Here is a 21,073-nt window from a genome sequence, read left to right as displayed (position 1 = left end):
AGTGAGAGTCTTGGGAGTCCATAGCTAAGCACCAGGAGCTGAGCACTGCCTGCTGTGCCTGCCTGCTAGTCTCCGACATGGCTCAAGAGAAAATGGAGCTGGACTTTGAGCCTGACACATCTGATGGGGGCACCCTGAGGAGATCCAGCAGCGCTCCCCTGATCCATGGGCTCAGGTGAGCAGGGTTGGAGAGGATGGAATACGGGGTTCAGGGGCTCCCTGACCCCGTGCAAGCAGTCTTCCTTCCCTAAAGTGCGAGTTCGATCTCATTTGGGCTCTCCAAACTGAGGAGGTGGAGACTGTTTGACAGTGAGTTGGGTCCCAAGGTGGAGTGAAAGTTTGACCCCAAACTCTGGACAGTGTGGGGGAAACAGGGCCCCCTCTACCTGGGGCCGTGTTGTCTCATTCTAAAAAGAACTGCAGAAAGCTTCTGACTCTTCTGACAGGTTGCTTGCCCTGCCTAATTTACTCATGGAATGTCAGACTGAAGTCCCTGGAACTAGACTTGCAACTTGACACCTGTCTCTAAGAGCTGCTATTTCTAAGCTTAGTTTAGGAACCCTGGCATTAACAGAAGTCTACTTTAATAAATCACAGTTTATCTAGTAATTTGTCATTAAATGGTGTGTTCAAGTCATATTAAGTGATTTGGATTTGTCAAAATGTTTCCAGCTTCTAAAACTGCCTGAAATGCATTTCAGGGAATAAAAAAAGAAGGGTGGCCTGTAGCTTAGGCCAGTGAAAACACAGGTTTTAGAAAAGAATGGAAAGAATCAACCCTTCAGTTTTAGTGACAGGGTCTTGTGTTTTCATGTGAATAAGTCACCAGAGATTTTTACCTTAATTAAGGCAGAACCTTGTGATACTGGAGGTTAGGTTGGCTCACCTCCTGAACCTATTGCATTTCACTTTTGTAAGTACACAACTCAGGTAGAGAGCCAATTTGTGAGACCCTGTAGAAATGGCATTACTCCAGAAAGGGGGATGGTAGTAGAATTAGCCAAAAACATATTAATTAAGCACAGTGAAGGCACAGAAAGGGATAATCATTGTCTGTTGAACTAATTATAACATCCTTATTTGGGAAAAAAAACAGGTTTCCTTTTTTTTTTTATTAAATATAATTTTGAGACTGAGGGAATAATGGAATGACTTTTTGCTTTACTGTTGCTGTCATTGGCCCTACATTTATTTTTGATACTATAACAATAAACTGGTCTCTTTTTTTTTTCTGGTTGTCTCTCTCTCTTTTTTTTTTTTGGTCCTTTTTGAGACTGGCCACACCGCGCTCAGCCAGTGAGCGCTGTGAGCGCACCGGTCATCCCTATATAGGATCCGAACCCGCGGCGGGAGCGCTGCTGCACTCCCAGCGCTGCACTCTCCCGAGTGCGCCACGGGCTCGGCCCTTGGTTGTCTTTTTTAATCTGGTAAGCGAACAATTGCTAGAGATTTGGGTGACCCTATTGACCTGCATTTAGACTATTGTAGGAAAAAACTTATTGTTTTTTGAATCATGATTTAAGTAATTACCTGAAGGATAGCATGATGTAACCGAAGAAGGGGTGAGGAAACCAAGCCTGGTCCCAATTTTCACTAATTAGCTATGGTCATGGGTGAGTCATTTAACCTTTTCTTTTTTTTTTTTTCTTTTTTTTTTCTTTTTTTTCATGACCGGCAACGGATCGCAACCCTCGGTGTTGCTCCCTGCACCTCGCTCAGCCAGTGAGCGGGAACCGGTCTGTATGTGGGATCCAAACCCTCGGCGTGAGTGCTGCTGTGCTCCCAAGTGGCGCACTGTAGCGCCGCCGCGCTTCCCAAGCGGCGCACTATAGCAGTGCGCCACCGGGCCGGCCCTCATTTAACCTTTTTGAGCCTTTGTTTTCTCATTTAAAAATTAGGGGGGGCCAGCCCAGTGGCGCACTGCTACAGTGCGCCGCTTGGGAAGCACAGCGGCGCAGCGGCGCTCCCACCGAGGGTTCGGATCCCACATACAGACCAGCCGCTCACTGGCTGAGCGAGGTGCAGGAGCAACACCGAGGGTCGCGATCCCGTTGCCGGTCCCGGTCCTGTACGGGCGCGACACTGAGGGTTGCGATCCGTTGCCGGTCACGAAAAAAGACAAAAAAAAAAAGGAAAAAAAAAAATTAGGGGAGCTAAATTAGGTGATCTCAGTGATCCCTTGTAACTTAGTCCCGTTCAGTTCTGAAAATCCTTCTTGAACTCTTATTGTGGGCATGGCACTGTGCTAGGCACTGCAGAGATATTATACAAAGATGAATAAGATTCCTGTGTATTAAGGGGTGTAAGACACCCACACACTTTTCTTTAATAAAAGGTAAAGTAGGTGTCTCGAGAAGCCTTTCATCTCCCAGTGTGCTCTTTGGGTTCAAAGGAGAGAATGATTGCATTAGGTTTGTGGAATGAAGAGAGGTTTGTGCCATGCCTTCTATGAAGGCATGGCATATGAGATGGATATGGAGAGAAGAAGGATTTTGATAGATGGTAGTAGGAGGGAGGGAATTTCAGGTAGAAGGGGCAACACGAGCAAAACTTCAGTTATGTTTATTCAGTTGAACAGCGAGGCTCAAAGGTAGCACATGTGTTTAGAATGATAGTAGATGTGCTGATAGGGCTTATATTTGTAGAGCAGGGTTCCCCAGGCTTTTTCAGGTCATGGCACACACAGAAATCAGTGATATTTGTAGGTCCCCTGGGGTAAACAGATCAGGCTGCTCATGTCTGGTGGTAACCGGTTTGGGGGCGTAGCTCTGACCAGAAGCAGCTGGAGGCAACCAGTCTGGAGCTCCACCCCACACCTCTCTGAGCTGCCCCCCAACCACTGAGGAGATCAGTATCTTGGCAAACCTGTAACCGAAGCACACCAGGTGGGCAGCTCTGCAAAGAGGACAGTGAGGGGTTTATTCTCTGCTTGAAATGAGGAGCCATAGGAGATTTTGTGTTGACTGGAGAATTGATGCTGATATACTTGAAAGACATCTTCAGTTGGAAGACATTCATAATTTTATTTTTATTTTTCAGTGACCTTTCACAGGTTTTTCAACCTTACACATTTAGAACTCGAAGGAATAGTACAACGATTATGAGCCGTCACAGTTTGGTAAGTATAGAAGTAAGTATCTAAAGTGATTTGGATTGGGGAAAATACTTTCAAGTGTAGTTCTTTTTCAAAATTATGTGCTTTGCACAGTTATTTAAAAAAGAAAAGATTTATTTTACCTGTCTTGTTTACTGCTTATGCTGTGGCCTTTAAGCTTTTGGTACAAAAAGGAGACCTGGTTAAAAATTTTTCTTTGCCATGGGACTTTGTATTTTAAAAAATAGTTCATTGTCATTTGTCACTGCTTGCATCATGGTTGTGAGGTAAGTCAGGATTAACTTCTAATTATAGCTGAGAACAGTGGTCTTTATTTGTCCTAGGATGTGAAAATTACTGAAATGGTAGCAGAGTATTTGTTTCGGACAATTATCTGTTGGACGAAGCTGGTTTTCCACAGTAAAGACTCTTTTAAAGTGCTTGTATTTACATTCTCGTAAGAGTTGTTGATTGTGACTGTTCTCTGTAGCCAGAGCTGTTAGGGATCACGTTATTAGTTGGTTGCATTGAGAGAAATTATGATGAGTTTTTTGTATAATAGCAGTTTACATATAGAGCTCATTATCCATCAGCTTCAATTCTCTAGGAGACATCAGAGATGTAAGCAAACAGACCTCTAAATGGCTGAACTAGATTTCCATAGTCTATGCACAAAGGTCCACCAGCTTATTTATAGGAGAGCCTCTCTGACCTCTGAATCATCTGAAATTGATGCACAAATATAATAAGCTTCCAACCCAATAGTGTGTGAGCAGCAAATCAGAAGGGGGGTACATTTGTATAAAAGGCATACTAATAGCTGCTAGCAAGGGAGGAGAGGGAAAAACTGAAAAGCAGACAGAGGTTTTTAAACAATTAGTTTGTGGGCTTAGTAAAAGGCTGAGATGCTGTTAATAGACCCTGAGGGTATCACGGGTATAGAACTGTATAATAATGTTCTTAGTGATACCTAGGTCATTAGCCTTTTCTTAAATTCTAGTAATACCTACACTTGTATGGTATTTTACTTGTTATGCAGAGTACTTTCACACATTTACTTCTTATAACAACCCCTATGAAGAAGGCAGGGCAAAAGCTATTTTTCCCAAATACAAGAAGCAGCAGCTACGACTCAGACGATTAAGTGACTTGCTCAGAATCACACAGTGAGTAAGTGGAAGAGCTGGGGTTAGAACAGAGCTCTTCCAGTGCCATTCTGTTTGGTATAATCTCTTTAAGCAAGGGAAAAGTATAACACATTTCAGACAGATTTCCAGCTGAAGTGGCTAAAAATACTTCAAGGGGGAAATGTTAGCTATCTGGAGGTTTGATTCACTTCACCTCCTTCCCTGAGGATACTGGAAAATATAACTACTCATTTTTGCTGGACATATGAAAAACATTTATATGTGTTGTACAGCTGTGCTTCTGATAACAGTAGCATAGCAAAGAAGGGAAGAATGCATTTACCTCTCTATACTCACCACTTTTGTAAGACGTGAATATTCTTATCAATTCTGGTCTAGGTGCATCTCTCACTTCCTCCTGACATACCCCATGCTCGGCTGCATCAAAATACCTTGTTTTCTGAAGGGGCCATGGTGATTCACTGTTCTTTGTTGATCCCTATACTATCCTTCGCCCCATCCCCCTTCTCCTTTCTAGCTTTCTGGTCTTTTGAAACTCAGTTTAATCCCTACATCTCCTTTCTACAACTATCATGATATTAATTACACTGTGTACATTGTATCACAGTGTTAATACACTTATCTGTGTCCCATAGTAACCTGCAAAGAGTAAGGTGCTGGCAAATGAAATGGATAAGAGAGGACTATGAAAGAGATATGCAGAAGTAGGAACTTCATGATTCGCCAACCAATTAGATAGAAGGACGGGAAAAGCAGGCCTCCAAGTGACTGAAATTTTGTTTCTTGATGACCAGGACAATGACGTTGCCTTTATTAGGAGTACTGTAGAGAAATCAAGAACATGTTGGGTTCAAGGTGCCCCTGGCCCCGTGGTGTTCTCCAAAGCAATATTCTAAGTCTTTTTGTTTTTTTAGACTATGCCAGCTTCCTGTCTCACCACTTTTCACTTTCAGCAGATGACCCTTCTCACTTCACAGAGAAGACAGACAACCAATCTTGTTTAAATGTCAGTTTTCTGCTCCTTAAAATCTCTTTACCTTCGCATATGGTGTTTCTCCCTAATGGTTCATACATTTTCTGACTCTCCTGTCACTTTGCTCAGTCTATTATCTTGTCTCTGTCTTGTGTCTTCAGTCTCTTTCTCACTGGCTCTTTTCCTCCCACCTTCTCCTGACTCACACATCTAATGGTGGCAGGGGGGAAACTGTTTTCTTTTTCACAGGTCTCTCCTTCCCTTTCCCTTCCCCTCTCCAAGTTTTTCAAAGCATAGTCTACACTTAACTGCCTCTAATTCCTTGTCTTCTAATTTCTTGCCAGTTTGTAGTCTCGCTACTTCTACCAGAACTCCATTAAAAACTGTTCTTGCAAAAGTCACCAGTTCCCACTTAATTGCCAGGGTCAGGGGCCTCACTTCGTATCTCACTGGAGCTCTTCGCTCTGCTTAGCACAAGCACCTCCTTGAAGTTCTTGGGTTTTTTTTCTCCAACCGATACATTGCTGTCTTGTTTCTGTCACTAGACACAGCTTTGCTGCTTCCTGTCCCTCTTTCTGGTCTACTTTCCAGTTTTATCTAAAATTGACAAGTTGTATGTTATGTAAAGATAACATCTACTTTTATGACTTTCTCCCTGGTCAGTTTTTGGCCATCCTCACTTTAGTTTTCCTGATGATTTCATTGCCTTTTGAGCTTCTTTGGTTCTCTGGCTGACACATCCATGCTGTTCTCATTAAGAGTTCACCAGTAAACATGTATTATTTTCACAATGGAAAAAAATATTTTTGAAAGGGATTTTACTAGTAAAGTGTTTCTTTTTTCAAAGCCTAGGAGGGGAAAAAGTAAAAGAAAGGGAGGTACTGAAGGGATATCCTTTTAGGTAAAATCATATTTCAATGAATAACTTTTTAAAATTTTACCTGAATTAGCTTTTGCCTAAAAAAATTTAGGGCAGTTTATCACCATTTTATATTGCTCACTGCATTAGTATTCAAAAATTTTAATAACACAGGGCCTCTGAAACATGATAATTGTCTTATTTGATAGTACTACACATTCATTTGTATTTCATTAGGGAATAAAACAGCAATTGTTTAAATGATGGCTATTAGAACCCTGTGAGATCTGTTAATATGAATTGTACTTTACATTTTGTGACCAGATTGTGATTATTTTGAAAGAACATAATTTGGTGCCCCAAATAATTTCAGCTTTGTATTATTGAAAAAGGGATGAGCTATTAGAGGGGGAAGGAGAAAAGAGGGGAAGGACAGGGATTGGATAAGAGGCATAAAAAAAAGAAAAAAGGATGATCTAAGGGAAAGTAGCAGTTATTTTAGAGATACACCTTGCCTTTCCACATTGATTTATTTTTAGTAGGTTTGTGGTGATAGCATTAGTGATCAAATTTTAGAATTGATTTAAATCATATAAAGAAAATCTCCTTATTGCAGTTTTAAAGTGTATTTGGTAAACATTAATCATAGAAAAAATGTTATACTGGGGTTATTAGCCCATCCTCCTCCGTTGGTGCACTGATTATAAAAATTAATAATATTGGTGTTTCTTTCCCTTCTCATACAATTCTTTATTTTAGATAAGTGGGGTAATGGATAGTTCCAAGATTCAGAGTCTTTTTTTCCCTAAATTTACACAGCTCTGCATTCATTTGGGAAAAGTGCTAAAGTCAATGCGTGCCTAGTGACAGATGGTGCTTTGAGGTTGGACACCTGGTGTACTTTGTAAAGACTGCATGTACTGCATCTAGTGCATTAATGTTCAGTGATTTAAAAAGCTAAATTTCTAAGAAGAATATGAAAAATTATCAAGAAAGAGGTTGTATACCAGCACTGACAGCAGATGCTGCTTTGTGATTCAGAAAATAGTAAATGTTTACTTTCTCTTTCCAGTTGCTGTCATCCTCACCTAATCGTATTCCTAGCAGCAGACTGCATCAGATTAAAAGGGTAAATTTTACTTACTAGCTCAGATCCGAAATGCTTTTGGATTTTACGTTTTCATTTTTATTTTTATTTTGAAGACTTAGATGTTAATAATAAGTCAAGATGCAACTGGTTAGTTGGAGACAAATTATTAAAATTCTTCTGAGTGTGCAGATAAAATGTAGACGTGGCATGGGTGACAACTGTAGAATGTTAGTTCTGTTCTACTGTGAGGAAGTCAAATGAGGTAGAAAAGTCCTTATTTGAAATAGAGAAGTGTGTGGATAAAAATTATGTTTCTGGTGTGTATGTCTGTCTTTGCAGGAAGAAGGCCTGGATATGATGAACAGAGAAACTGCCCATGAAAGGTTAGTGCATCGCAAGAACAGGGCCTAGCCTGATACATGTTTTGTTTGTGAACACTGATGGCCTTTCATTTTATTTGGTTCAGGGAAGTGCAAACGGCAATGCAGATAAGCCAATCATGGGATGAGAGCTTGAGCCTGGTAAAGTTTCCCCACGTCTGCTTGGTTTTTATTTTGTAGAAACCTTCATGTTGTTCACTGGCCTCATTAATTTTTTCATCCACATCTGTCCCTTCTGCTTCCAAATTGATACTCATTTTTTGATCTCTGCTTTCCCAGCAGAATATTAGAATCTATACATCTCTAATTTAAAAATGTAGGTGTGTTATAGTGGTAGATAAGAGCTGTGATGTGCTGAATTATTGTGAGGAGATCACACTTTATGTTTACAGAGTGATAGTGATTTTGACAAGCCGGAGAAATTATATTCTCCTAAGAGAATTGACTTCACTCCAGTTTCTCCAGCACCTTCACCCACCAAAGGATTTGGAAAGGTAGGATCATTGACAGGATATTCACTCTCTTTCACACACCAAGCCATTTACTCTCTAAAACACATATGCACAAATCACCTCACTTTTGAAGTATCCAGTGACTTAAAGGAAAATCAATGAAAACCTATGATAGTAGTTTGAAAAAAATGTATATATATGATACATAGCTAAGCAATTCAAAGGGGGTTGTTTCTGTCATTTTGAAAAGAACCTTTGAAAGTGGAACACTAGAAGTATTTTAACATGAAATATGTTTTTTCTAGCAATGCTTTTCACCATCCTTACAAATGTTCGTGAGTAGCAGTGGGTTGCCGCCGAGTCCCGTTCCTAGTCCAAGACGATTTTCAAGGTGAGTGAACTTGAATTTTACGTGTGGTTGAAGTGCCACTCATCACTACACTTATCTCTCAGATTAACTTTTTTCCCCAATATTTTATAATGGAAATTTTCAAACATACAGCAGATTTGAAAGGATTTCACATTGAACACTCATATACCCACTGCCTATATTCTACCATTAACATTTTACCAGATTCATTTTGGGGGGACTTAGTGCTGATTTATATTCAGAAAGACCAACACACACGTACACACATATGCACACATGGTAATATATCCTTTTTAAGGATAAGGAAAAAAAATTTTTAAGACGGTTGACCAGTCAAAATCCAGATAACTTTTTAGTAAGGTATCTGCTTCTTTAAACTATTGTGGGTATTTTGTTTTATATAATGATTTTTTTTTAATGGCTTAAAATACCATGTTATTCCAGATTGCCACTAGCCAGGTCAAATCATTTATTGGCATTGCAGTTACTTGGTTACACAAGCATTTTTCATTTCTCCCTCTGACTCAATTTGATTTATTTATTTGGTGGGCTGTAATGCTGTTTATCTTGCATCTTGGAACTACTTCATGTCGTCCTGTTTGTATACTCATCAAAGCAGGAGGAGTCAGAGTCCAGTCAAGTGCATTAGACCCAGTGCTCTTGGTCCTCTTAAAAGAAAAGGTATGTAGCAACATGGTGACTATAGTTAATGATACTATTGAGTACTTGGAATTTGCTAAGACTGTAGATCTTAAATGTTCTCACCATACACACAGAAGGTAGCTGGAGGGGCCGGCCCGTGGCTCACTCGGGAGAGTGTGGTGCTGATAACACCAAGGCCCTGGGTTCGGATCCCATATAGGGATGGCCGGTTGGCTCACTGGGTGAGCGTGGTGCTGACAACACTGAGTCAAGGGTTAAGATCCCCTTACCGGTCATCTTTTAAAACAAAAAGAAAAAGGTAGCTGGATGAGGTGTTAGATGTGTTAACTAAGTTGATTGTGGTCATCATTTCACAATACGTATATATGTATATATATGTATATGTACACATATATCAAATCATCACATTATAGACCTTAAATGTATTTTTTTTTTTTTTTTTTTTGCCAATTATACCTCAGTAAAGCTGGGGGAAAAAAGGAAAGATATGTGTCATGCTTCTGGTATTAAACCTAGCTGAACTTGAATTAAAAATTAGAATTCCTGTCAGAAATTAGCTCACGGCATTGCTGTTCTTTTTTCTAAAGAAATGTGAAGTATTCTTCCCAGTGTATGCTCTACTGATTTTCAGTTTTGTGAATTAGTTATTTGATACATCTATACTTTCTAACAGTTCATAATTGAATCTTATTCATGTATTCATATTATCAACATATATTTCAAAAATATTGCCTTAGTGATATGAATGTGAAAGAGATACATGGTTGATATGTTGCAGAAATACAAGTATATGCTAATGTCATAGCAAATGTATTGCCCTATATTCAAGTCTATGGAGTTTTTATATAATGGATTTCTCTCTTAATTCCCTTATTTTGAGCCACAAAGCACTAAGCTGAAATGGCCTCCATCAGTGCTAGTTTTACATGCTTGTAGAGGGGACCTGATGGCATCTGTTGTGAGAAAAATAAAGGTGAAGAAATTTAACACAGGTTTAGTCATTATTGCTGAGGATATGACAACATGATTGCAAGTGTCAGATGTCATTTTAAACAAGAGTTTTAACAGTAACTTTTAAAAGCAGTTCAGTAAGTGGTTTCTTTGTACAGATCACCTTCAGGACCAATAAACAAATCAACTCTCCTAATGTTAGGTGAATAGGTTCTTGTGGTTTGGTGAAAACTTTCCAGTCATAGGATCGTAATCAGATTCAGAAAGTGCTATATTTCAGACAACTTAAAATTAAAGACGGTATGCTCTGGAAAATAGGTCCTGATATAGTGACAATATTTGTATTTTGCGAATGTTTTATTTTATAAATGGTCTTTTTCCTTAATCTTGCAAGAAGACATGTACAGTCCTAGGAACATTCTCAGAAGTATTCAGTGAAAATAACACTTGGAAATAAAGCCATTATTATTCTTATTGTTATTAACTTAAAATTTATTGCAGGAAGTTGATGGAATTAGTATGGTTGTTGAGTTTCATAGCTGTTCCAAAATATACCAGCAGATGGAGGGATTCTTTGCTAAAAAGGGCTAAAGTCTTTTGCTAGTGAGGTGGAGTAAAAAGCCCGGGAGCAGCTTTAAAATAAATAAATAAATAAAGCTGCAAATAAAAACATGGAAAAAGCAAATAAAAATATAACTTTTCCTAAATTTCAGTAATTTTCAGAATAGCTCCAGAGGAAAGATAATATGAATTAATTGATAACTTGGAAAAAATGAATGTTGCATTTGTTTTTGCTTGATTGTTTTCCATCTTAAGAATCAGTTTTTAGTTCAAAGTTACTAATTTCCTACTGGAATATAGATAGGCCCATTAATGAAATTGTCTTTAACATTCCATTTTCAAGCTCAGATAAGGAGCTTCAAAACCAAGGAATGTGCATGTTTTAAATAAAAACATGGCTTATTTTGAAAGGGGCTTTTTCTAACTTAGAGTTGTTAGTCTTGTACTCCTGGTGGCAAAATGTTAAGCATTATTCCTATTGGTGCAAAGTTCTTCTATTACCAGTTTTGAGAAAATCTATGGGATTGAGGTAGCCAGTACAATATCAATTTTGTGAATTGAATAATAATCACTTTCAATTACAAATATGCTTTCAAACTTTTTAATCTTCATTTTCACTAAATAGTCTAATGCAACCTTTTCCTTATACACTGTTTATCAGACTATACCTTTTCTTAACCCATTTGATGTCATCTCAGCAAATGTACAGATATTAAAATATTTAAAATCACTGTTCTTTGCTAACCATCTAGCATAAAATATATACTGTGAGTTTCAGCTATTTGGGAATCCTTTATTACTAATTGGTTAACCTTGATTCATTTTGTCTGATGCAATCAGTGTCCTACTTTTCTATTAAAGAGCATGAATATATCTACAGCATGCCACACATAATGAGAAGTTTTTTAGGGCTGCTGACTTTTTGGTTGAGGTTATGTGGAAGCATATTTCTTCTGTGTTAAAGCACATGGGAAAATAGTTTTTAAGTAATGGCTTGAAGAAGTATTCTGAGCTTTGGTTAAACAAAGATCACCCCATTTTAACACCAAGTCTGTATTTGTAAAATTGTTTTCCAGTAGCATCATGTCTTTCTGTTTTAGGTGAAATGGAGACTGAAAGCCAGCCCAAGAGGCTCTTCCAAGGCACTACCAATATGCTATCTCCGGATGCTGCGCAATTGTCTGATCTCAGTTCATGGTAAAAAATGAAATAAAATCAAAAGGATATTAGGGTATGATCCACTTAAAAAGAGCCACATCAAAAGTATATTGGGATAATTTAAAATATATTCAACTTTTTATCCATGCTCCGGTAGAGGGGAAATCTCCAGGGAGGTATAGGTAATTTGTAAAAATAGGTCATTTGAAAGTCACATGTATGTCCTTTGGAAGTGTATGTCTTTGGCACCTTCACTTTCATTCCTAGCTCCTGTTAGGTCAGCCTGTCTCACTAGGTGTAATGGTGTGCTAGAGTGGTAGCAGTTGGATGTTGTGAGAAAGGTTTTCTAGGTTGCTGTGGGTAATGTGCATTGATTGTTGCTGCTCTGGCTGCATTTTTTATTATATCCTTTTGACTTAGCACAGAATTGCTGCACTCTGTAAAGCATGGTGTTCTCTAAATAGCATGATCTGTTGTTATAAAATCTTTTTGGAAATTTTGGAATATTCCATCACATTGCTAACTAAGGTTTCGTTTTTGTAGTAACACTTCCTGATTGTTATGATCTACTCACGCAAACTTTTTTTTTTTTTTTAGTCTTACTCATCCTAGTATAGGTCTCTCTCTAAGACTTTCAGCATTTTTGTGTGAGAAAGTTTACTTTTTTTTCTATACCTGAAGTTGGGCACTTGGATGCTGACATACATATTGGAAGGAAGGAGAAGGGACAGTAGCAGTGACCAGGTAATATTTTAGAATTTGGGGGGACTTTCTAATCAACTTGCTGAGCACCTGTGTTCTAGACACAGTTGTGAAGTGCCTTTCAGAACTTTTTTTTTTCCTGAGTTTTACGGCTGAGGTTCTTTTTTAAAAGTCCACAAGAGCACACACTTTAAAAATAGAAGGATAGAATGCTGTAAATGGAGGAAGTGTATAAGCCACTTACAAGGTATAAGGATTGATGATTCCTTTTTCCCAAATCACTTATTCGTTGTTTGTTTTCTGTAAGGTAACCTGTACTTCTAGTTGACAAACTCTCAGATTATTCTAGTTTATTAGACTCATTGATTGGTACTGTTCAAACCTTGGGACAGATGCCTTTTAGATTGTTCTAGTTATTTTCAGCCCCACAGTCTCTTTTCCCTCACATCTCTGTCTGTCCTTGGTAGCTCAGTGTACTTGGTAGCTTTCCAGGTATGTAGATGATTGCGAAGAGGAAACTTCTGAAGCCCGTCAAGAGGACTAGTGGATGAAACTCTATACTTAGTGGAAACTGCATATCGCTTTTATGGTAAAGTGTGTTTTAATATAGGCACATGACTATAAATAGGTTTGCTTACCCAGTAACTAACCAAGTGACTGAGTTAAAAGATATGACAGAATTTTGCCCAACTGAAAACGTACAGGGTGAGGTGATTTATTTTTATATTGTCTTAGCTGACTGCAGGATGCCATAAAACAGGTTCATGCAAAATAAGAAAGGAAAGAGAAGGTATGCTATTTACCAAGGGTCCCCTCTCCTTGTCCTCCTCTGAGCAGCACAACCTAAGCCTTCTATGGCGGTGGCCATTGTGAGATTTCTATTTCTATTGTCACTACTCCCATACTCTGTAGACCTGTGACTGATTATGAGAACCCTGGGAACATCGACATTGGTGATGAAGGAAACTTTTGATCTTTAAACACAAAAAGCTGTTGCCTCACATAGGAGGGATTTGCTTTATTCACAGCCACTCGTAGAGTGCTAACAAGCCAAAGTATGGCTCAAGTAATCTGTGAAAAAGAAATTTATTACTCAAAATTCACAAAACTGTTAAAGATAGTTAAGTAATTAATTAAGCTTTCAAATAATGTTTTTAGTCAGTAGCATCTGTACTTCTGAGGTTATTAAAGCTACAAACTACACTAAGACTTTTGGGACACCTTATATACAAATGAGGCTGATATTTGTGTCTGCAGTTAATAGATTTTAAGTACAAGTTATTCCTTTTATGTAAAAAAAAAAAGGGATCCTGCTTTTGCGGAAACTTTTTTCTATCTCTTTAATGCAGCTTCATTGATCAGAATCAGACATTCATATTGTTAGAAATGGGGACAGAGATGGGAACCAGCTGTGTTCTGGTTTCTATTGCCAAGGAGGGCAACCTACTTGATAATGAAACTAAGGAAACAATTTTTCTACTACCTTTTAGAGAGCAGAAAAATGATCAGATCATTAGTAGATGTTATCTCATCATTAAAAACGTTATAGTTTGTTCCCTGCCCCCACCACACAAAGAAAAGGAAAAGATGGGTTTTACAACCTTTAACTTGAAGTTTATATACTAGATACTAGTCTTTAAAATCTGACGTCTTTGAAGTATAAATTAATTTTGAAGTTTCAATATGGATGCATGTGGAGTTTGTGTCCAGTTAGATATACTTTTTATTTCATATTTTTTTACTAAACAAAAATTCTGAAATCTTTGCCAACCAACTCTGGGGAACATTGTCAACCACAAGGCAGGAATTGTATCATTCTGCATTTAGTACTTATGAACGTCAAAAGTTTAAGCATAACTCAGAAGTACACCTTTGCATGGTGCTTTGATTCTTTTTGCATGTTGAGAACTCTTACTCTGCTCCTTGTTCTGTTGGGAGTAAGACTGAGGTATCTGCAGCATGCTATGTAAAATAAGGGAATTTTTAGGGCTGCTGGCCATGCAGTGAAGATTAAGTGGTAGTCTATTTCTCCTACGTAAAAGGAAAAATTCTCCCATGAATTTTCTTGCCCACTGCATCAGTGTTAATGTGATGGTTTTATCTTAATATTTTTCATTAGATTTATCTTACTGTTTCTAACATTATTTTTAATGTTATATGTATCATAGCAAAAAAAAAAATCCATCATGAATATGTGACAGACCAAAATAAGTTTTAGTCATGTTTTATTTAATAAATTAATAGGAATGTGTACATATACTTTAGAGATTTTTATGTTAGCAATTTAGGCATCTGTGCTGATACATTTAAACTCCTATCCCCAACATGACTGAAAATGATGGTATTTAAATATATGATCTTAAAAATGTAGAGGTTATTGAGAAAGATAATGCTGCTCTCTCCTAAGGCAAGATAGTAAAGACCAGAGAACGTACCATATGTATCAGTTTAATGCACAACAGGGAGTGGGGCGATGCCCTGTAGTCTTACCTTATACCAAAATCTGCACTGGGTTTAATGGGGTTGTGGCTAATTTCTAGTGCATTTACCTGCCTGCCATTAATCTGATAGAACCCAGCTTATTGACTGGACAAGATACAAAGTGGCTCAGCCAGGTGAGGTGATAGCATGAGTCACACTGGACATCCTATTTTTGTTGTTACATATCATTAGAATGTTTTAATGATTCACTTATGCTTTCACCCTTAGTTTTTTCTAGACAGAGGGCAATAATTTAAATCATAAGTACTTTCAGTTGTGTGATTCAAATATTGCCTCAATATGTGTATTCAGTGGCTGGAATGAATTAGTTCACTTTTGATTCAGGTACTCTTATGCCTAATTTGAATTGTCTAGGTCCTTTGATTTTCTACTATTGTCTGGCTTTCTGCCATTAGTCTAAGTAAGGCTCATAAGCACTTCCATCAGAGTTTAAGCTAGGAGAGGAAGAAGAGAGAAACTCAAATTGGACCAGACTTTGTTGCTTTTAGAACCTCTGGTAGAAGATTTAATAGTGAACACTGTGAAAATTACTTTTATACAGTGATCTCTTTGTGGATTGGAAAGTCATGTAAAGTCTTGCTTTACATGGATATAACATTGGGTGACTTGTGACTCGTAGTCGCTGCTTCCATGACCATGTGTACTCTTACCAGATTAAATTATAACAGAAACTAGATTTTAGTTTAGTGAAAATGTCTGGTTAAAGGTTTAACAAGTTCTGTGTTTAGATTGCAGTGGAGACTAAGTCTGTTATTTTACTGTTAATGAAAAAAATTATATGCATTTATATTTAATAATAGAGAAGGAATTCTAAAATGAAATGTTCAGGCTTTTTTTTTTTTCTAATTTTTGTGGTAACTTCTCCATTAGCTTATTTCTCTTAAGGTAATAAACAGTGTTAGAAGACAAATTTCACTGCACGAGTTATGTTTTGTGTTTTTGAATGATTACAGGATTCACCCAAGCAAATGGGTCTTTTTACAGATGGAATCTTTTAACCCAGGGCTCACCATAAGTCTGGTGGTTGGAATAAGGAATTCTTTATTTGTGCTCAGATTATCTACTTGGTGGCCAAATTTTAATCTAAGTCTGTTGCTTCCTGCCAAGTAGCACAGAGCATGTTCTTCAGCTGCCTAGCCAATATGTGCTTTAGGAAAGTAAATTCATTTTAATATTAGTCTAGGCAAAAAGCTGCAGGAGGAAAAATCACATATGTTCCAAAGGCAAATAGAAAGGTCTTTTGATTTTCCAGTGTCTTGGATTATCTGTGCAACTTTCTTTCAGTAGTTTGAATAATTCATATTTTAGATCCATTTTGCCATTTGGTTGAAAAAATATTACAGCCAGCTAAATTTTCCAAAGTTCATACTTAAAAGTGGTATTATTAATGATGCATTTGACAGCAGTGAGCATAAAGTAGGAGTAGTGTGGAATCATTGCTTCCATTTTTATTTTTACTTTTTTGAAGCCTATTTGTAGTCTCTTTCCACCTAAAAACAATCCACAGGCAATAGAAAGAAATGACATTTTAAAGAAAAGTAGAAGAGTAGAGAAGTGGGGTGGGGAATGGGTGGGGGTTGTATTTCATTGAGAGTGGTATAGGGCCCAGAAACTTCTAAATGTACCATAGGTTACTTAACAGTAGAATACATTAACTTGGAAATTCATAAAAATGATAATATTAAAAACTCATAACATTTACACTCAGAACATATTAGGCCACAATGGGCTTTTGCAAAGGAGCTAGTGACTGAACAAACTAGAACCCATATTTCCCAATTCGTAATTCCTTCACCAATTCTATACTTTTTTCCTTTTCAGAAATAAAGAGTATGTGTAGATTCTAAAACTGCCTGACTATCTCTCCAGCTTCATCTCTCACTGTGTTCTCTTTACTCTCTGTTGTATAGCCTCACGAGCCTGCTTTTGTTCCTAGAGCTACTGTTGCTTCTTCCCAAACCTTATCTAGTTAATGCCTACTTACCTTTCAGATAACAGGCACAAATATCACTTCTGGGGAGGCTTTCCTTGTTCCTTCAAGTTAGAGCAGGTTACTCATGTTATACACTCTCATAGCCCCTTTTATCTTTCCTTTATTACTAATATCACAAATTTTAATTATTTATTAGCATGATTATTTAAATGCCTATCTCCTCCACTCAACTGTAAATTTGATGAGGACAGAGACCATTACTGTCTTATACACTGTTGTATTTCTAACATCTAGTGTATTTCCTACACTTGGCAGGCACTCAGTAAATATTAGAATAAGTGAATGAGGGAATTCAGGGCAAATATAGAGCATAGAGCTTATATATTGGATTGATGGGAATCAAAGCCAGAGAGACAGCTTGATGCCAAAATGCGAAACCTCAATTCCTTGCTGAAGTGTGAAGCTAGACTGATGAGGCAGGCCACATTGATTTTGAGGAGCAGTGAGCACATGAGCTATGTGCGGAAGGTAGCTTTGGCTTGGGTTCTAGAGGTTCTTGATACCCAGATCAGGAGTTTTAGTGGAAGGATAGGAGCAGAAGCCAGTTGTCAGGATTAAAGAGGCAGTGGACTGTGAGGGTATTAGAAGCTCAACTGGAGAGTAACTAAAGGGATCAAAGAAAAGGAGTCTCTTAGAGATAGTAAGGATACCTTTGGGTTTTGAAAACAAGAGGAAAGGAAGCAATGTAAGGAATTCATAAAATGAGAAGAATATAAAAGGCATATAATTGGACAGGAAAATCAGAAAACAATGTGTTTGAATTGAAGGCCTCTTGAGAATGGGGAAGTGGTCAACTCTAGGGCAGTTGAAAGACTGTTTTAGAGTAAATTGGACACTTCAAACAGTCCAAGAATGGTCACCTCAATAAGTAACCATTCCTCTTACTCCAAGCCTGATGGGAGTAAGAAGGTATGAAGAGAAATATATGGATAGAAATCTCTTGAGCTGAGTGTAAGGGAGCACCCTCACGGAAACCATGGCATGTCAAGAGGGACGCTTATTGTATGTTGGACAGTCTGGTGCCTCCAGGGGGTGCTCAAATAATACAGGACCTTGAGAGTCTTACTTTGGGTTTCTTATGTAGTTCATTGCTGTTGCTTTTATGCTTTTTATTATTTACAAATGCTCTACTGATTCATGAGTTCTTGAAACTATGGTGTTGCATGTTATGTTTACCTTAATGGATGCATTTGCTTATAATTCTTTTTGCTTTGTCCTCAGTTCAGATATTTTGGATGGCAGTAGTAGCAGCAGTGGCTTATCCTCAGATTCACTGGCTAAAGGCAGCGCTACCGCAGACTCTCCAGTAGCATGCTCCAATTCATATTCTCCGTTCATCTTGATGGATGATCTCTCACCCAAGTGACTTAACCATTTCTGATTCAGTGTTTTAACTGCTGTTTCTTACATAAAACATTTAGTGAGAAATGAAGAGAACTTTGATCCATATGAGGATTGAAGTTTTACAGATTTCAACCATTCTGATGCTGTTATTTTTTTGGCATCTCTCTTCTCTGAAGTTCAGTTTTGTAAGTGTAGTGACATTACTAATGTCTGTTTTTGCTGATCTCATTTTGGATTTAGTGACTAAATTGCAAATACTCATTTTTGATTGCTTAGAGGATATTTTTTTTCTTAGTGCCTCAAAGAGCACCTATTTTCAAGTCTATATGTTTAAGGAAGGCACTGATGTGTATTTTCTATAATGGTTCTTTGCCCCAGCAGTGGTATGACAGAGTTGATCAGAAATTCTCTTGCTTGAGAGATTTTTTTGTTCTCTGTTGACTACATAGTTTCAAATCTCTTTATTTCACAATAAGATACAAATGGCTTTTGATGTACTAAATTTTTATTTTTCTGCATCAGCTTAAAGTACATTATTTTGTTTCTCTTTCCTGTTTGAGCTGCTTATTTGCCATTTATCACAGAGAGGAAGAAACATGTAGTTGCTTTCATTACTACTTTTACTGCTTCTTTGCTGCTGGAGTGTATGAAGTGAGGATTGATTTTAGTGTTGAGAATGCAAATGGACTTACAGGATGCCTGCATTAGTTACCACAGGTTCTTATGACTTTGCTACCACAGTTGATATTTCTCTCCCCAAACCTGTTGCCGTAAGGAACATATAAAATATTGTTGATATTTCTAGGTGGTGTTATCAAGGAGAAGAAATTCCTGCCTTGACCAGATGTGTGGAGCATCTACAAATGAATGAATAATGTTATTTACACACAAACCACTGTGTACTAAAGCATCCATGGAGCTGTCAGTGTCTCAGGTGGTATTATGAGGCCTTAGGTGCCTTGGGGTACACTGTCGTGCTGTAAGGGATGTGTATTGTAAGGTAGGGTGGAAAAGGGGGCTTTATATGTGTGATTGCCACATACCGTTTTGGTTGCTGCTTTTTTCTGATTCCTTTTTGTCATTGGATTTGTTTGTTTTGTCGTGTGGTGATTGGTGTTTTGGTTATTGTGTTACCACCACAATTGGAATCCAGTTTTTGTTCATGCTTCCTTATAGCAAGGGCAGTTTAATATCTACGAGAAAGCTTTTAGGAGCTGAAAAAGTCAATGTTATTGTGCATTCTGCTCTTAAGAAGCTGTTTTAGCTATGAACAGTATACATGCTAGTAAGTGTGAGGTGACATAAGTTATTTAATTTTTAAAAGAGGGAACTCCTGACTGAGCTATTTAACAAATCTGAGTGTAAACTATTGTTATGTTATTTATTATTTATAACTGTAAAATGTCGTGATAGGTTTCTTTTGATGTTCAGACATCATGGTTGGATTGTATTTAATATGCAAATTTTCCTGCTAGGATATGATATTCCATTTTTAAACGAATGTAAGGAATGAAAACTACTGCAGCATTTGTGTCTTTTGAAGGCAAAAATCCTTGGATTTTAAAGGAAGATGATGTGCTTTTGGAGGCACTCACAGACTCGTGATAATGTGTGGCTTGAAGGGAAACCTATTCTCTTTCAATTACAAGCGAGCATCACTTAGCTTGCAGTAGTTCTGTTACAGCATCACAGCTATTCTTTATTTTTAATTATAATCACCACAACAGCCATTAATGGCTTTATTTCTCATATTGTGTTCACCTGTGCAAAGCTCATAGTCCTTCAAACCTAACATAAATGTATTTATTATGAAGATTGTCCCCTAGTATGCTGTTTTAAAGAAAAATTTCTTCAGTAGTATTCAGTGTATCTATTCTGTTTATAGAAGAACCATGTTATGATGTTTCTGCTTCTGTGATGATAATAGATGATTTTGTCTTACAGGAGATTTATCCACCTTCACTCTACTGTCTTCTTTGCCTTAAAGGGACAATTTTTGCCATCATTTTTGGGCTCTAACTTAGGACTGTTAGGAAATAACCTTTGAAATGTGACGATATTTAAATTTATTTTTGAAATTCAGTGGTGGGGTAGAACTAGGATCAGAAATTGAAATTGTTACAGTGGCATGAGAACTAGGAGGCAAGGTGATTCACTTTACTGTTTAAACCAAGATGTGTTTTTAGTTTTTATTGTTTAAATGGACTAGAAAGTTAAGTTTGTGCAGGGATTATTTTGAAATAAATAAAAGAGATGCTAACCTGCAGAGGAGCTTTGTTGACAATACCCCTTTATTTTTATATAAAGTCTAATATTTAAAAAGTGATTATTGTTATAAAGTAAAATTCTCTCTTCCTATACTAATATTATATCATATATTTCAGGCTTCTATTTAAAAACAGGTACAAGAGATGATATAAGAAAATCCTATAGATACAGTTTTTGCTTGACTGACATATAATCACTGTGTTTCATGATAACTGCTTTTGGAATAATAGGATGTTTTGTGAAATGCTGGCCTTGTATATATCTTAGAATTCAAATTTAATAAAGTGTGTATACCTGCATAAAATTTAGTAATGTTTAAAAGTCTGTCTTATTTTTATTAATAATTATTTTCTTCTTGCCAGGCTCATGCATATTTCTTATTTTCAATCTATTTTATCTTGTTATATTTTTTACATATTTATAAGCCTCTATAAATTGTTTTTAGAGCAAGGTGGGGGGTGAGTGAACAGGCAGCACCAAAGCCTTTTATTCATGACTCCGGTTATAAAAACTCAATTTTATTTTCAGTTTTTAAAAAATATATGAACTACTTTATTTTGAAATA

The 21,073-nt window shown here is 37.3% G+C and overlaps 1 protein-coding gene across 5 annotated transcripts; it reads left to right on the top strand.

Annotated features, from left to right (window-relative positions):
• Nucleotides 1-77: 77 nt before the first annotated feature.
• Nucleotides 78-20,816, top strand: FAM122B (family with sequence similarity 122B). 5 transcript variants are annotated; one of them, XM_008569039.1, is made up of 10 exons: nt 78-175; nt 3,040-3,118; nt 7,147-7,203; nt 7,504-7,547; nt 7,631-7,685; nt 7,937-8,038; nt 8,302-8,387; nt 8,986-9,047; nt 11,642-11,738; nt 19,046-20,816. In XM_008569039.1, the coding sequence occupies exons 1-10, from the start codon at nt 78-80 to the stop codon at nt 19,113-19,115; spliced, it is 750 nt and encodes a 249-aa protein (XP_008567261.1). In that variant the 3' UTR covers nt 19,116-20,816. The 5 variants fall into 5 exon arrangements, with proteins under 5 accessions (XP_008567261.1, XP_008567258.1, XP_008567257.1 ...); XM_008569036.1 differs by lacking the exon at nt 19,046-20,816 and adding an exon at nt 18,118-18,262; XM_008569035.1 differs by lacking the exon at nt 19,046-20,816 and adding an exon at nt 18,118-18,262 and having other exon boundaries at nt 8,983-9,047.
• The last annotated feature ends 257 nt before the right edge of the window (nt 20,817-21,073 follow it).

The sequence above is a fragment of the Galeopterus variegatus genome, unplaced genomic scaffold (genome assembly GCF_000696425.1).
Source record: "Galeopterus variegatus unplaced genomic scaffold, G_variegatus-3.0.2 Scaffold459, whole genome shotgun sequence".
Lineage (NCBI taxonomy): Eukaryota > Metazoa > Chordata > Mammalia > Dermoptera > Cynocephalidae > Galeopterus > Galeopterus variegatus.
Note: the sequence above shows the minus strand (reverse complement) of the source record. Positions and strands in the feature narration are given on the sequence as shown.

What these genes read in the sequence shown, in the direction of transcription:
- FAM122B (XM_008569035.1), top strand. Translation starts at nt 78, where the DNA reads ATGGCTCAAGAGAAAATGGAGCTGGACTTTGAGCCTGACACATCTGAT. An exon ending in TTATGAGCCGTCACAGTTTG is followed by an intron (nt 3,119 to 7,146) that starts GTAAGTATAGAA and finishes TTCTCTTTCCAG; the next exon opens with TTGCTGTCATCCTCACCTAA. An exon ending in CCACCAAAGGATTTGGAAAG is followed by an intron (nt 8,039 to 8,301) that starts GTAGGATCATTG and finishes TGTTTTTTCTAG; the next exon opens with CAATGCTTTTCACCATCCTT.